General features: G+C 42.3%; 1 protein-coding gene and 1 long non-coding RNA gene across 11 annotated transcripts in view; one reads left to right on the forward strand and one right to left on the reverse strand.

Moving 5' to 3' along the window:
• LOC120305088 overlaps positions 1-16,117 on the forward strand; it is a 139,816-nt gene that overhangs the window by 80,155 nt on the left and 43,544 nt on the right. The gene's annotated exons all lie outside the window — the stretch shown is intronic.
• The window catches only part of DOCK6 (dedicator of cytokinesis 6), a 184,981-nt gene continuing 179,735 nt past the window's right edge, over positions 10,872-16,117 (reverse strand). For all 9 annotated transcript variants that reach the window (XM_039336457.1, XM_039336455.1, XM_039336454.1 and 6 more), the window contains one exon: positions 10,872-15,991. In XM_039336457.1, the coding sequence (XP_039192391.1) occupies positions 15,949-15,991 (43 nt within the window). In that variant the 3' untranslated portion in view covers positions 10,872-15,948. The remainder of the gene's footprint in view (positions 15,992-16,117) is intronic.

The raw sequence follows: 16,117 nt of genomic DNA on the forward strand, positions 1-16,117 counted from the left end.
GGTCGAGGGTTCATATTGACTATGCTGGCCCCTTTCAGGGGCAATTTTTCCTCACTGTTGAAGACAGTCACTCTAAATGGCTAGAGGTCGTTCCAGTGTCCACTACGACGACTGCCAGGACCATCCAGGTGTTAAGGGGGATCTTTGCCTCCCATGGGCTCCCAGATGTTCTTGTCTCCGACAACGGCCCTCAATTCACTTCTTCTGAGTTTCAGGCTTTCCTACAGGCCAACATAATCCGCCATGCTACTTTCATCTGGCTTCCAATGGCCAAGCTGAGCACATAGTGCGCACAACCAAAGATGCCTTGAAGCGGCTCACTCACGGGAGCTGGCATCACATGTTAGCTGACTTTCTTCTTTGCCAATACACACCTTGCACAGCTACTGGGAAAAACCCAGCTGAACTCCGCTGGGGTTGCCGTCTCCTTACCAAACTGGACAGATTGCACCCAGACCAGATGGCTTCACAGGTGTCACAGCCGCAGGCACCTAGGAGACTACAAGTGGGCGATCTGGTTTGGGCAAGGAACTATGTACCTGGACATCTCTGGATGACAGCAGTGGTCTGCAAAGTCACTGGGCTGCTGTCATACGAAATGGCCCTGGAAGATGGTTGTGTGTTGTGTCGGCAAATTGATCAGCTGCGCTGGAGGCTACCCAGTCACCCTTCCTCTCCTGACTCTGCTCTCGGGGGGGGGGGACCACAATCACGATTGTGGATCTCAGTCTTCCTGCAGAAGCAGGGGTTTGCATTCTGCACATAGGGGTTTTACCAACGAGGTGGCTCCTGACTCTGGCACTGGGTCCATGGGACATTCCACGCAACCGGCTGTTCAGGCCACTCCATCTGATGGCCTTGTGCCTACGGGACAGTGCTCCCAAGAGGGGTCTGTTGTGAATCTGGGGAATTCCATCCCACCAAGGAACTCTGGTCTGGGTTTACAGGACCCGGCCAGTCAGCATGATGTGGGTTCACTTGTACCTAGTGGGCATCAAAGTCCCGGTCTGCCGAGCCTGGCAGGTGAGCTTGTAGACCGGGCACTTGCAACCGCTCCAAGAAGATCAGAATGGGCCAGAGGCCCACCAAAGTATTTGCAGGACTACAGTATGTGAAATTCCTGCTAGTAGGTAGGCAGGCTTAAGTGTACTTAGAAATAAGAACACGCTCAAAAGAACTGAAAGGGTATTAGATTTATAGTAATGTAAAATAGTAAGTTCTATATGTTTTGAAATAAGAGGGGAGGGGTGTTATGTCCTGGGCTGTGATTGACACAGCAAGTGCAGGAAGCTGCAGAGAGTCCCGGGCAGACCATGAGGCTGCCCGGGCCAGACAGGCTGTCTCCAGCCTATTGCGCATGCGTAAGGCGGGAAAAATACATTGCATTTATTGGCTGACACTGCTTCCTGCAGAAGGGTATAAAAGGGATCCGCGCCATTTTGTGTTGTTCTGTTGAAGATTGAATAAAGAAGCAACTGTTGTTACTCCTGCCTCATCTCAATGCCTTACCAACACTCAGAACAGGAGTGTCCTCAGGAGCTGCATGGCTGCTTGGAATGAGGCAAAGGCCCCAGGATCTGCACTTCTGACTCACCTGGAAGAGAAAGGAGGAAGGGGGGGGGGAGACAGGAAGGGATATAAAAAGAGGCAGTTTGGGCGGGAGAGGGAGAGAAGAAAAGACTCCGGAGAAAGAGGCAGAAAAGGCTTTTCTCACAGAAGCGGTGAGAGATAGAGACAGAGACAGAGAGAGGAAAGAATTTTGGAGGAACCTGTGTGTGTGAATGGGGAAGATATTGGAGGAGTGTGTGTGTGTGTGTGTGTGTGAATAGGGAGGATATTGGAGAACTTGTGTGAATGGGGAGGATAGTGGAGGAACGTGTGTGTGTGTGTGTGTGTGTGTGAATGGGGAGGATATTGGAGGAATGTGTGTGAGAGAATGGGAAGTGCCGGGTGAGCCGCGCTTTGCAGGACAAAGCAGTGGACCTATGCTGGCAGACCCATTGGAATCAGGACAGCTCTGAAGGTAGCTGCGGGGGGGGGGGGGGAAGCAGGATCCAGCTCTGTTGGGATTAGGAAGGCTCCGAAGGAGTTAGTTCTAAAATTGATGGGCTGCTGCTGGGGAGGAGAAGCAAACTAGGGCAAAACAAGTGTAGTCCGTCATGGTTTATTGATTGCCAAATTTTCCTCGGATTTTCCTGTCCCTTTCTGGAATATTAAAATCACATTGGCTAGGTCTGTACCAAACACCTGGCTGCAAACTAGTCAACTGGATTTTAGCCTAGCCCCTTGTGCAATTCTAAGCCATATTCTGGAGGTAAGAGGATGTAGTAACAGGAGAGAGCTGCAAAATTGATTCGTTATTTATTCTTGCCTTGGGTAGCAATAACTACATTCTTTGATGACTTTGCTAGCAATCTGCAGGCTGTGAATTTTCCTTTCCCCTGTGGAGAAAAAAATTCTGAATGCTAGATTTATTTTTCCTAAAAACTTTGTGAGTTTTTTAAGGAGCTGTGAGAAAAAGACGTGTCTGAAAATTAAAGGATGTATGTGGATTGAGTTGTGGGACAGGAAAGGGAAGTACAAGAATTTATGCACTTCCAATTATTGAAAGATGTGCCACTAATATTCTGACTTGACACCTGCATGTTCTCAGGGCCCAAGGATTATCTTCATTCTTTATAGGCTGGTACTACAGATTAACTAAGTTTGATTTTAAGGTGAGTATCCTGAGCTACAGAGGCCTTTGATCATCTTCTTAAATACATAATAATAAAATGAGAACTAAAGGCTCAAAGGCAGTGGTTCTCAACCTTTTTATACGGCGACCCCGGTCATAAGGACGCGCCGCGCATGCGCGGCGGTGCCATGTGCCGTCCCATGCACGGCGGCGCCCCGAGGGAAAAAATGGCGGATCGCGTTGTTTGGCGACCCCCGTAAAATGGTCGTTCGACCCCAATGGGGTCGCGACCCAAAGGTTGAGAACCGCTGCTCAAAGGGAAGGCAGATTAGAAAGAACGAGACCTTTTGGGGTCAATTCCCTTCCTGTTAAGAGTTCCTTAATAAGGTTTGCTCTTCCTTCCTAACATCAATAAAAGTGTTTTTTCCAGAAAATATGTGAAGAGCTGTAATTAATGATTTAATTATGTTTTCTTTTGGGCTGTGTTTTAATTTACGGTATATAATGTATGTTTAATCGAGGAGGGCTTGGAGAGGTAGAAGTGGCCAATATGGAGACTGCACCTTGCCCTCCAGATCTCCATCTCTATCAGGATAATAATTTAACAGCTAAACAGCTTATGTAAAGATGTAATGTAATGTGGATGATGCAATGATAGGATGATGCAATATTAGGAATGACTCAGCAGGGTCTGAGTCTATGCCTTTAAGAGGCTGAGTATAAAAGGGGAGTTTTTTTACTGGAGTTTTTCTCTCTTGTCCGTTTGACTGCTGTAACTGCTGTGTATTGGAGTTTGCTGTTTCACCACGTGTGTGTATATAATAATAATAATAATAATAATAATAATAATAATAATAATAGTAATGTTTCTTCAGCCTATGCAAAGAAGCTGAAGAAACAGTGGACCACTTGGTAAGCTGTTGCAAGAAGATTGCACAGACTGACTACAAGCAGCGGCATGACAAAGTAGCAACAATGGTGCATTGGAAGATCTGCAAAAAATATCATTTGCCTGTAAGCAAAAACTGGTGGGATCATAAAATAGAGAAAGTCATAGAAAATGATAAAATTAAACTGCTCTGGGACTTCAGAATTCAAACAGACAAGCACCTGCAACATAACACCCCAGACTTAACAATTGTCGATAAGAAAGACAAAAAAGTCTGGATAGTGGACGTGGCAGTGCCTGGAGATAGCAGAATAGAAGAGAAAGAACTGGAGAAGATAACAAAATACAAAGACCTACAAATAGAAATAGAAAAATTGTGGCAAAAGCAAGCAAGAGTAGTACCAATAGTAATAGGCGCCTTGGGTGCAATCCCAAAACAACTGGAGCACCACTTGAACACCACCGGCATTGACAAATTCACTATTAGTCAATTCCAAAAGGCGGCCTTACTAGGAACTGCTTCCATCCTGCGACGATATCTGTAATACCATCAAACATCCACATCTGCCTATCCCAGGTAAGGACTCAATAGGTAGACAAAATGCCAAATCCAGTCTGAACATCTGGCTGACTGTGCGATGATCGATAATAATAATAATAAAGTTGGAGGTCATCTAGTCCAACCCCCTGCTCAGGCAGGAAACCCTATACCATTTCAGACAAATGGCTGTCCAGTCTTTTCTTAAAAACTGTTGGAGCATTCACCACTTCTGGAGGCAGGTTGTTCCACTGGTTAATTGTTCTAACTGTCAGGAAGTTTCTCCTTAGTTCTAAGTTGCTTCTCTCCTTGATTAGTTTCCATCCGTTGCTTCTTGTCCTGCTTTCAGGCACCTTGGAAAATAGCTTGACTCCCTCTTCTTTGTGGCAACCCCTGAGATATTGGAACACTGCTATCATGTCCCCCTTTGTCCATTAAACTAGACATACCCAATTCCAGCAGCCTTTCCTTATATGCTTTAGCCTCCAGTCCCCTAATCATCTTTGTTGCTCTTCTCTGTACTCTTTCGAGAGTCTCAACTTCTTTTTTACATCGTGGTGACGAAAACTGGATGCAGTATTCCAAGTGTGGCCTTACCAAGGCATTGTAAAGTAGTATTAATACTTCATGTGATCTTGATTCTATCCCTCTGTTAATGCAGCCCAGCACTGTGTTGGCCTTTTTGGCAGATGCAGCACACTGCTGGCTCATATTTAAGTGATTGTCCACTAGGACTCTGAGGTCCCTCTCACAGTTACTACTATAGGTGCCCCCTATACTATACCTGTACATTTGGTTTTTCTTGCCTAAATGTAGAACGTTACTTTTTTCACCACTGAATTTCATTTTTTAGATAGCACCCATTGTTCAAGTCTTTCCAGATCCTCCTGTATCCTAAGCCTGTCTTCTGGAGTGTTGGCTATTCCTACCAGCTTGGTGTCATCTGCAAATTTGATGAGTTCCCCATCTATCCCCTCGTCCAAATCATTGATGAAGATGTTGAAGAGCACTGGGCCCAGAACAGAGCCCTGAGGCACCCCACTACACACTTCCCTCCATGTAGATGTGGTTCCATTGAGGACCACATGCTGAGTACGGCCGGTCAGCCAGCTATAAATCCATCTGGTGGTGATGCTGTCTAACCCACATTTTTCTATCTTATCAAGTAGTAGGTTGTGATCTAGTTTATCAAATGTCTTACTGAAGTCCAAGTAAATTATATCCACAGCATTCCTCTGATCCACTAATTTTGTCACTTGGTCAAAGAATGCGATAAGATTTGTCTGGCATGATCTGTTTTTGACAAACCCATGTTGGCATTTAGTAATGACTTTGTTTGCCTCTAGGTGTTCACTGATTCGTTGTTTGATTATCTTTTCTAGAATCTTCCCAGGTATTGAGGTCAGGCTGATAGGTCTGTAATTTCCTGGGTCCATTTTTTTTCCTTTTTTGTATTTTGTTTCTAGTATATTTGTAGATAGTGTGTAATATAAACCACATTTAATACAAACCACCGTTTACTGTATTTACTCCTGGATTATCTCAGTGCAGTAAGACTGTGCATGCTCTGACAGTCTCCCTGCATATAATAATCTCTGGAGAGGAGGAGGGGGTGGCAGGGGATCTGCGTGAGGGAAAGCTGCTCCAACAAACAAGCATCCTTACTACACACGATTGGAAATGGGAATTCCCTTTTAGAAGAGCCAGTCTCACTTGTGCAGGACCCGGGAGTGTTGCTCCCCACCACCTCCTCTTGTTCTCCAGAGATCTGTCAAGGCAGAAGTTAGACTTGGAAGAAACAGCTTCCTGCAAACTTTCTCCTCCGTGCTTCCACACGCAGCAGCGTCGTCCTCCACCTTCTGCTTTGCTGGGGGGGTGGCACCGGACAGGGAAACACCAACGATGTCTGGGATTGGGAGAACGTCTCCTTTGGAATGCTACACACGTGTACACACACACACACACACACACACCATTCCAAGCTTGGAGACTTTTATCCACATCTGAACTACAAACTGCCAATCATGCCTAGGCTTGATTAGTGGATCAGAGGAATGCTGTGGATATAATTTACTTGGACTTCAGTAAGACATTTGAAGGCCCTCTCCTTCCTCTGTGGATAAAAGTCCCCAAACTTGGAATGCGGTGTGTGTGCATCATGCACTTGGCTGCTAGCAGTTTGGGGAGGCGAGGAGTTTGTGGGGCACTGAGTTGTCTCCCCATCGAGTTAGCTGATGCAACTTGTTCCGTTCTGACCCAGCTGTTTCGAGTCAGCTGTGTCCAGTGAGTGACATCGAGCAGGCCACGCCCACCTGCTAGGTGACTGGTGGTACTTGAATATTGCCGTATCCTAAACGTGGTACAATCTTTGAAAAGGTTGAAAAGCCCTGGCATAAAGCACTATGGGGCAGTATATAAGACTAAGTGCTATTGCTATTGCCAAGTGCTGTAAAAACTTCAATTTGCAATTATTTCAAGACAAGCATCAGCCTCCTTCCCTTTGCCTTCCAATGAAATGTCCTCCATCCTAGAATCACTGACTGGGAAGGGATTTGGAGGACTTCTAAACCAATCCACTGCCCAGAACAGGAATCCTCAGATCATCCCAGATAAATAGAAGTCCAATCTTTGCTTGAGAATGTCCAGAGATAGGCTGTTCTGCTTAATAACTCATGTGCTCAGAAAATTGCTGAAGATTGGTTCTTCTTCTACCCTTGGACCTATGGACCTATCCATACCCTCTTCCCTGTGACAGCTCTTCTGGTATATAAGGACTTCTATCATGTCTCTTCTTTAGACTATTTTTCTGCCATCAGAACAAATGTGCAGGGTCCAGCCTCCCAAACACATTTAGGAGTTTAGTTGTTCCCTACTTTCTCAGCCAAGCAGTGTTCAACTCTAACAATTCCTCTGATAAGAGATGGACTATGTACTGCAACTCTATCATTAGTTTCTTCATCCAATTCTCATGGCTATATGGATCTCATATCTGCCAATAGTCCTTCTATCATTGTAATTTTTTCATCCTACTTGACAAGATTCTTTATTGGTTCCTGAATAGCAGATATTCCTGATTTTACTTTGCTTCATTGATTGTTTCACTGTCATATTCACAATCTTTCAGTGGTGGGATTCAGCTGGTTCACACCAGTTCGGGAGAACCAATAACTAAATTTACCTGAATTTGGAGAATTGGCTGGCTTTTGGAAGTCAGTCTAGGCCTCAGAGGCCTCCCAGGCCTAGAACGGCCCACTGGAAGTGCATGGATACCACTTCTGGAAGTTCATTCTAGGCATCAAAAGCCCAGGCCTGCATCACATAATAGAACCGGTTGTTCAGGTATTTGAATCCCACCACTGCAATCTTTTTTCTTCAAATTTCCCCCACCCCATCAACTGGCTTTTGCTGATCTTGAAAATCTAAAAAGGATCAAACCTGGGCAATACATGGATATGAGGTCCAACTAATAGGTTGAAAACTTATCCCCGAAGATGGCAATGACTAACCATTGCTATATTGACTCAGCCTTCTATCCTTCTGAGGTTGGAAAAATGAGGACACAGATTGTTGGGGGCAATATGCTGACTTTGTAAACTGCTTAAAGAGGTCTGTACATAAGTCTAAATGACAGTATATAAGAAACAGTATGTAAGTCTAAATGCTATTGTTATATTGTTAAAAGAAAACCATGTGGATAGTTCCACAAAATCCCCAGCAATCACTTGACTTGGAAAGTTTATTTCTCTCATAGCAAATAGCCAATTACCCTTCAGTCATTTTATGCCAGAGATAAAGCCAAACTGGGCACCTAACCCGATATGACATCTCTACAAATCTGGAAATAATGCTAAAGGACAGTAACATCAGACTTTTCCAAATACAAATAATTCTGGCTAACTGCTTACATTAACTCAATAACTTATTGCATTCTTTGACCAGGTGACAAAATTAGTGGATCAGAGGAATGCTGTGGATATAATTTACTTGGACTTCAGTAAGGCATTTGATAAAGTAGACCACAACCTACTACTTGATAAGATAGAAAAATGTGGGTTAGGCAGCATCACCACCAGATGGATCCGTAGCCGGCTGATCAGCTGTACTCAACATGTGGTCCTCAATGGAACTGCATCTACATGGAGGGAAGTGTGTAGTGGGGTGCTCCAGGGCTCTGTTCTGGGCCCAGTGCTCTTCAACATCTTCATCAACGATTTGGACGAGGGGATAGATGGGGAACTCATAAATTTGCAGACGACACCAAGCTGGCAGGAATAGTCAACACTCCAGAAGATAGGCTTAAGATACAGAAGGATCTTGACAGACTTGAACATTGGGTGCTATCTAACAAAATGAAATTCAGTGGTGAAAAAAGTAAGATTCTACATTTAGGCAAGAAAAACCAAATGCACAGGTATAGTATAGGGGGTACCTTGCTCAATAGTAGCAATTGTGAGATGGATATTGGAGTCCTAATGGACAATCACTTAAATATGAGACAACATTATGCTGCAGCTGCCAAAAAAGCCAACATGGTGCTAGGCTGCATTACCAGAGGGATAGAATCAAGATCACGTGACGTGTTAATACCACTTTACAATGCCTTGGTAAGGCCACACTTGGAATACTGAATCAGTTTTGGTCACCATGATGTAAAAAAATTTTTTTTGACACTCTCGAAAGAGTACAGAGAAGAGCAACAAAGATGATCAAGGGACTGGAGACTAAAACATATAAAGAACGGGTTGCTGGAATTGGGTATGTCTAGTTTAATGAAGAGAAGGATGAGGGGTGACATAAGAACAGTGTTCCAGTATCTCAGGGATTGCCACAAAGAAGAGGGAGTCAAGCTATTCTCCAAAGCATCTGAAGGCAGGAAAAGAAGCAATGGATGGAAACTAACCAAAGAGAGACGCAACCTAGAACTAAGGAGAAATCTTTTGACAGTTAGAACAATTAACCAGTGGAACAACCTGCCTCCAGAAGTGGTGAATGCTCCAACAGTTTTTAAGAAGAGACTGGACAGCCATTTGTCTGAAATGGTATAGGGTTTCCTGCCTGAGCAGGGGGTTGGACTAGATGACCTCCAAGGTCCCTTGCTACTACTACTACTTCATAATAATAATAATAATGATGATGATGATGATGATATTCTGCCAATATTCTTCAGCTTTAATTTTAGCTATGGGGGATGGAAATTTGATTTTTTCAAAAATGGAAATTCATGGGATACAGGTTCCATCACATTACTGATTTCATTCTGATATTGGACAAATATAGTTTGTATGGAATTCTTCAATACAAATAAGCAAGGCTTTGGTATCCATGAAAAAGCATGGGGCTGGACATTTCATATTTCATTTTTTAAAATTGGATTATAATTAAAGTTTATTATAATTTCCTCAAGACAAAGATCAAGGCTCAGCTATCCATGATAGATTTGGAACAAGATAGAATTCTGATCTAGAGAAAATGGTGGAGCTGTATTTTGATTCCAAACAGAAGCAGCTTTAGTTAAAGATTGACAACTATGATGAGCTGCTAACCAATTTTTGCTTTCTACAGTTAATGAAGGCTTCACTTTAAAAGGCTAGGTCAAATCACAATAATCAGGACATCCTTGCATTTAAATGGCATAGTGTTTCTGTATGTTCCTGAAAATTAAAAAGGCTATCTGGAAGAAATGCACATAGATGTACATTTTGGAATGAAACTTCATACTTTTTCCAATTAAATCAGAGTACTCTTCAGAGATACTCCACCTATCTCCCCATAAATCCTTCACTCTATCTCTAGAGTCAAGGGCTCTGCCAGGAAAATATTTCTGACAAGAATATATATCATTTAGAATTCAAGTTTAGCTTGTATCATTTGCTGGGGAAGCCTGGGAGGGAGGGGGAAGAGAGAAAAACATACAAAAAGGAAAATATACTAATTTTCTTAAGAAACAAATGCACAAAGCTATGCATTTGGATGAAGGTTTCCCTTCACCCATCCACCCTCCTAGTCCTTTGGTAGAATGCACTGATGTAGTTCGTTTGCAGGTGTGAGAGGGAAGGAGAGAGTGAGTGACCTCTTCTTGGAAAAACTTTATACGTTTTTTTGGTCCATGTAGCAAATATAGATAATGGCTGTAAAGAGCTCCTCCAAAAGTAAAAGCTTTTCTTTTCTTTTAACTTTTTAACCCTTTTTAACACTGCATTTAAACTTACTTTTAACCCATTTTTAACCTATTTTAACCTATTCTTAAATCTGTTTTAACCCTTGTTTGACTTTTTATAATAGTCAAAGACTTTTTATAAAAGATATATACTGGAGAGGCTGCCATTGTTTTTACCTACATTTTAACAACTCTACAAGGCAGGATTACCAAGAATGGGGAAAAGGAGAAAGAGGCAGCATGTTCACTCAGCAGCACAGAGTTCTTCCAAGCCACCGAAGCAGCAGAAAATGGAAGATTTCGCTGCAAATAGACAGTCTGCTCCAGTAAGTAACTCATCTATATGTGACTCATTGGAATGGGATTTACAAACTGAACTTGAAAGCAAACAGCATATAGAACTTTCTGTTTCTCTCACAGAAAATAGCTCCCCTCCCTGGAATTCCTTACCTGCTTTTCCTGCACAGGATGGCATAGTAACAAACTTAGTAAGGGAGAATGAAAGGAGAATGATCTCCTTTCTAGACAATGTTTGTTCACAGCTCAAACTGTAAATTCAATCTACGAACTTTTATCAATTGTCACAAATAAAGTTGACTGCTTGAAAGAGTTTTTTGCAAAGTTTATCAGCAGTCAAACAAACATTGCAGAAGGACCCAGGAGGACACATAATGATAGACATTGGATGGCTAATGCAGAAATGGAAACTAGAATAGGTCCCTCTCCCATTTCTATAAACAAGAGAGAAAAGAATATCCACAAAGAAAACAATACTCAATCAAATAGTTGTAGAGGTGACCATTATAACCTCAGTTTACAGACCAACCAGGTTACCTTGCAAATCTACGACAACAGAAGGAATAGAGGACATTGAAGTGATAGAAAAGCTATTAGGCAGTCTCTGAGCCAGCTGCTCCACTGTGAGTATACTCAGATTGATTTATTACATGCAGAGTGATTGCCAGCAAGAAGGCAATGTATGCAAATTTCATTATCCTTCAAGCAGTCCATAATTCCCTCAATGTTTTTTTTTAGAATGAAGCACTTCCTGAGCAGTTTTTCAATATTTCCAATACGTGTCTTCTGTTCAGGGAACCTGCGCCCACTCCTGGTTCAGTCTCTCCATGAGGGAACTATTGCTTTAAATCCAAGCGGCAACAGACCTCATACTGATAAGTTTGAAGCAGGGGCAGCTGAATTGACCTTGAGAAAGCAGAGAAGTGATCCACAAATTGAGTTACCCACAGTCACTGATTCTGCTGAGGGCGTGCCAGAAGAAATGTTGATAGACTTTAATGATGTATTGTCAGAACCTGAGCAAGCTAATAGTACACAGAGACTGGATGGTTTAAAAGAAGCATTGACAACTACTCAACCTAATGAATCAAATAACAATTATTATAACTATCCTCCAACAAGTGCCCCTATGGAGAACTTGAACTATGTATATGAAGGCCAGTGCAAGAAAAACACTTTAAACACTTTAAACATCATGTCATGGAATGTAGCCAGGTGGTATCGATTTAGAGGCCTTAATCACTCTGCTCCTCTGAAAGGTAAGGATATTATATTGGTGCAAGAGACTTGGACTATTGATGATCTCCTGCCTAATGGCTATTATTCATATAAGCTGGAAGCAAGGCCAGACAGAGGCCCAGGGAGACTGAAAGGAGGGCATGGTATATTTATTTCTACCAACTTGAGAGCAGAGAGCACTTATTACCTCTTTAAACCATTCAGCTATGGCCCTTCTCCTCAAGTTGGACTCAATCCTGCTTTTGATAATTAATGTTTATCTCCCTCCTTCACTAAGAAAAGCTGAAACCGCTGCTGTATGGCTGGAGTTGGAACACTACGTTAATAAACAACTCATGGAACACCCAAACGCCAGGGTCCTACTAGGGGGAGACTTTAATGCCAAATTGGGACCAGATGATTATACATTATTCATGAAACATCATCAATACCCACCATTGGAGGTTCCTATACAAACCAATGCTCCCCTCTCTAAAGACATTAAAGCTAACTATGCTGGCCTGTCTCGCCAAGTTGACAAATAAATTTAACTTCTTTATATCTAACGGCTTATGGCCTGGTGACTATCCTGGCAAGTTTACATTTATGGCAGGGTCCAAAACTAGCACCACTGATTATATCTTAACTTCTACGGATTTAGTACATTATATAGAAAATTTTGAAGTCCCGCCTTACCTAGAAAATGATCATCTACCTCTGTGTATATACATGAAGCCCTTTATCAGGCAGATACCTTCCAAGGACCATTTTATCCCTGCAATCTCTATAGTAGGCCTAACGAGATGTCAGGTCAAATGGACCCAACAACTTGATCAGAAGGTAAGGAGAGCCCTAACAAAGGATAATTTTCAACAAATCCGTGCAGCCTTTATATCAACCAACCCGATTCAAGACTAATTCGAACTATATAAAAGTTTAATTTATGAGCTACAACCATTATTAGCACATGACCAAAATTTCTCAGTTAAGAGGTTCTGTACTGCCTCCAAACCATGGTTTGATAAGGATTGCGTAGAAGCCAAGAAAGCCCTTAACTTGGCATACAAGAAGTACAAATGAGAGACTGGATATAGCAATAAAGCAATTCTTAAACAGTTACACTCAAAAAACAATTCAAGCAACTGATTGCATTCAAGAAGAGACAAGTCACAAGGTCTTCCTGGGAACAGCTCATCATTGGAACAAAGCAAAAAAACTCCTCCTTATTTTGGCATCTAATAGCTTGCCACTCTGAAAGAATCTATACCCCATTAGACTGTAATATATCTCCTATAACCTGGGAACTTCATTTTCAGAGAATGTATGAAGACTCCTCCAGTGAGAGTACAAGGTCTATAATGAAGGATTTACCTGAGGGGCCTCCAGTTTCAGAATCTGAAATTAAATCCCTCATTGGCCAACTCAGGATCAGGAAGGCTCCAGAAGCTGACTTCATTTTGGCTGAATTACTAAAGAATAATATGGAGTGGTGGATACCCATCCTGGCAGCGCTATTCACCTATATTGACCCCACCAGCTATGTCCCAGAGGATTGGGGCTTGGCAATTGTGGTCCCAATTTATAAAAAGGGAGAGACAACTCTGCCAATTACAGACCAATAAGTCTGCTAAATATAATCAGCAAACTCTATGTCAGACACTTTCAAGATAAATTAAAGGTGTGGCTGGATCTTGAGAACATGATTGCCGAAGAACAAGCCAGGTTTAGAGAGGGGAGAGGCACCATAGATCAGTGCTTAGTTCTTCATCATTTGATTGAAAAATATGCAGCAGATAGACCTGTATCATTATACACTGCCTTTATAGATCTTAAGGCAGCTTTTGACACAGTTACAAGGACTAAGCTATGGGAGAAGCTGGAAGCTGCCTCAATTAATCACAGACTCCTCCATCTGTTACGTGCCTTACATACCAAAATATCCCTCACGGTGAAGTGTAATATGCAAGGGACTCTCTCGAGGTCAGTTGAAACTCAAAAGGGGGTTAAACAGGGGTGCATTTTGGCCCCCTTGCTCTTCAATGTTTACATAAATGATATGGTAAAATGATTAAATAATCCAAATTACCATCCCCCCAAAATAGGTGATTGAAGCGTTGCTCTGCTGCTCTATGCAGACGACGCTGTGATCATCTCCAAGACTCCAGTTGGCCTTAAAAGAGGCTTGCGAGCCCTTGTCCAGTATTGCAAATATAATAAACTGGACATAAATTATGAGAAAACAAAGGTTATGGCTTTTGCAAAAAGGCCAAAACGGTACTCATGGTATTTAAATAGCCACAAAAGCAGGTAACCACCTTTAAGTACTTAGGGGCGGTCATCCGTGCCTCTGGCTCACAAAAAGCCCATGGAGAATAAGCGGCTGCCTCTGGCCAACGATCAGCGAATGCCATTCTTACATTTTTCCGCACAAAGGGAGGATACTATGTTCCAGCTGCAATTAAGCTCTTTCTGGCTAAGTCTCTAGCACAGCTTCTCTACGGGACCTTGCTCGGACCCTCAGCTTCATGTTTTACACCATTGGAAAGAGTTCAATCCAAATTTATCAGAACAATTCTCCAGATGCCGCGCTGTGTCCCAAATGCACTTGGCGCCTGGAGACAGGATTGATAAAAGTCAAAGTAAGAATCTGTATAGCTTCCTTAAACATCTGGCTAAGGCTTAATTGCTTTCCGCAAGGCCTTGCTCCATTAATTCTTCAAGATAAATTCTCCTCTTCATGGATCAAGGCAGTCGAGCCCAACCTTGCCAAACTAGACTCATCGCCAGCCTCAATTCTCAAATTGGACTACGACTAAGCAAAACAAACCTTGCGTCAAGGGATAGAGGACATCGAGAGGCAAGCGGACTTAGGTATGGCTCTGCTGTTTCTGGCTCCAGATTCTATTAGATATGTAGTTACACCTGTCAGATATCTTAGTCAGTTGGGAGTCAGTAAACCACCTGAAAGCATTCTCGCTTGCACGGTACCATGTGTTTCCATTGGCCGTCCTGTATGGCAAGTATAAAAAGACACCATTGGCTGAAAGACACTGCTCCTGTGGGTCAGGAGAGGTGGAGACCATTGGACACATACTCCTTCAATGTTCCTTCTATAGAGCTATTCGGAAAAACCATATCCTCCCCATAATTGATAGGTATCCTGATAGTTTGGAAAGTATTTATTTCCAGTGGCTGCTTAAGGACGAGCAGGTAGTGATCATGGCGCAGGTGGCTAGATTCTGCACAGTTGGGGATTCACCAGAAATCTAAATAAACATTTTAGATCTTTTAAATCTTTAAAATATTTAAAATCTTTAAAATCTTAGATCTTTAAAATATAGATAATGAAGATTCCAAAAAGTAGTTTATGAGCTCTTAATAAAAAACCTAGGAGACAGAACAAGGAGCAACAGAGGTAAGAATCATAATTCCTGGGTTTCAGCCCAAGTTCTGGATAGGAAGATCAAGGAGTACAGCAGGCATCAAATCCAGGTGTTATAAGGTTTCAGTCTTCTAACCTTGACCTAGATACCACTGTATTCTTCCCTGAATTAGGAATGAGATCCAGAAACTAAGACAGCCATTCTTATGAATGCATAAATAACTGGATATTCCAAGTGATCAAAAGCCAAAAACGTGTGAAAACACAGAACAAAAGAAGGGATTGGGTGAGTAGTGGAGGGTTTCAAATTCTTCAGCTAATCTCAGCTTTCAAAGGGAAAACAGCAGAGAAACCACAATGAAGAAACTTCCAAGTCCATCTAGAGTTACATTTTGGATCTACCTGCTGTATGTGGAAATTCAAGGTCAGTGTCTATGACACAAATCTCCACTTGGATCAAGAAAATCTGCAGTAGGTCTGACCTAGCGTTCTCAACCCAGATGGCTGTGTGCTGAGAAGTTTCCTGAGGGTGGGGCTCAGTCTTCAACAAGGCAGAATGTGGGAGCCAGTTTCTCTCTACTACCATCTTCAACAAATATTCTCCTTCTATTTGACTGAAACTCTGGCTTCAAATCTTGAACAGTGCCAGGAAAAATGGGGCAGGAATCTCAATATTGTCTTCCAGTGCAAAATAATTGTACAATCCTTCATTAAGGCTGAAACTCTGACGGCTGCAAAGTTCAGTACTTTCTTTCATAAATTAGACTCCTTGCAATTCAAGCAATCCAGGCTAGGCTTCCATCTTCCTCAGACTCAATCTATTGAAGGAACTTCTGGAAGAGAAATAGAAGAAGGTTTTCAAACAAATATTAGAAAGGGATTTACACTATGTGGGGAAAGAGTGAAATGGCAAAGGCGGAAATGTATATTTCTACTGAATAAATAAAAGAACTGCATTA

This window comes from Crotalus tigris, unplaced genomic scaffold (assembly GCF_016545835.1).
Source record: "Crotalus tigris isolate CLP2741 ecotype Arizona unplaced genomic scaffold, ASM1654583v1 scf7180000017666.379230911805:20528666, whole genome shotgun sequence".
Lineage (NCBI taxonomy): Eukaryota > Metazoa > Chordata > Lepidosauria > Squamata > Viperidae > Crotalus > Crotalus tigris.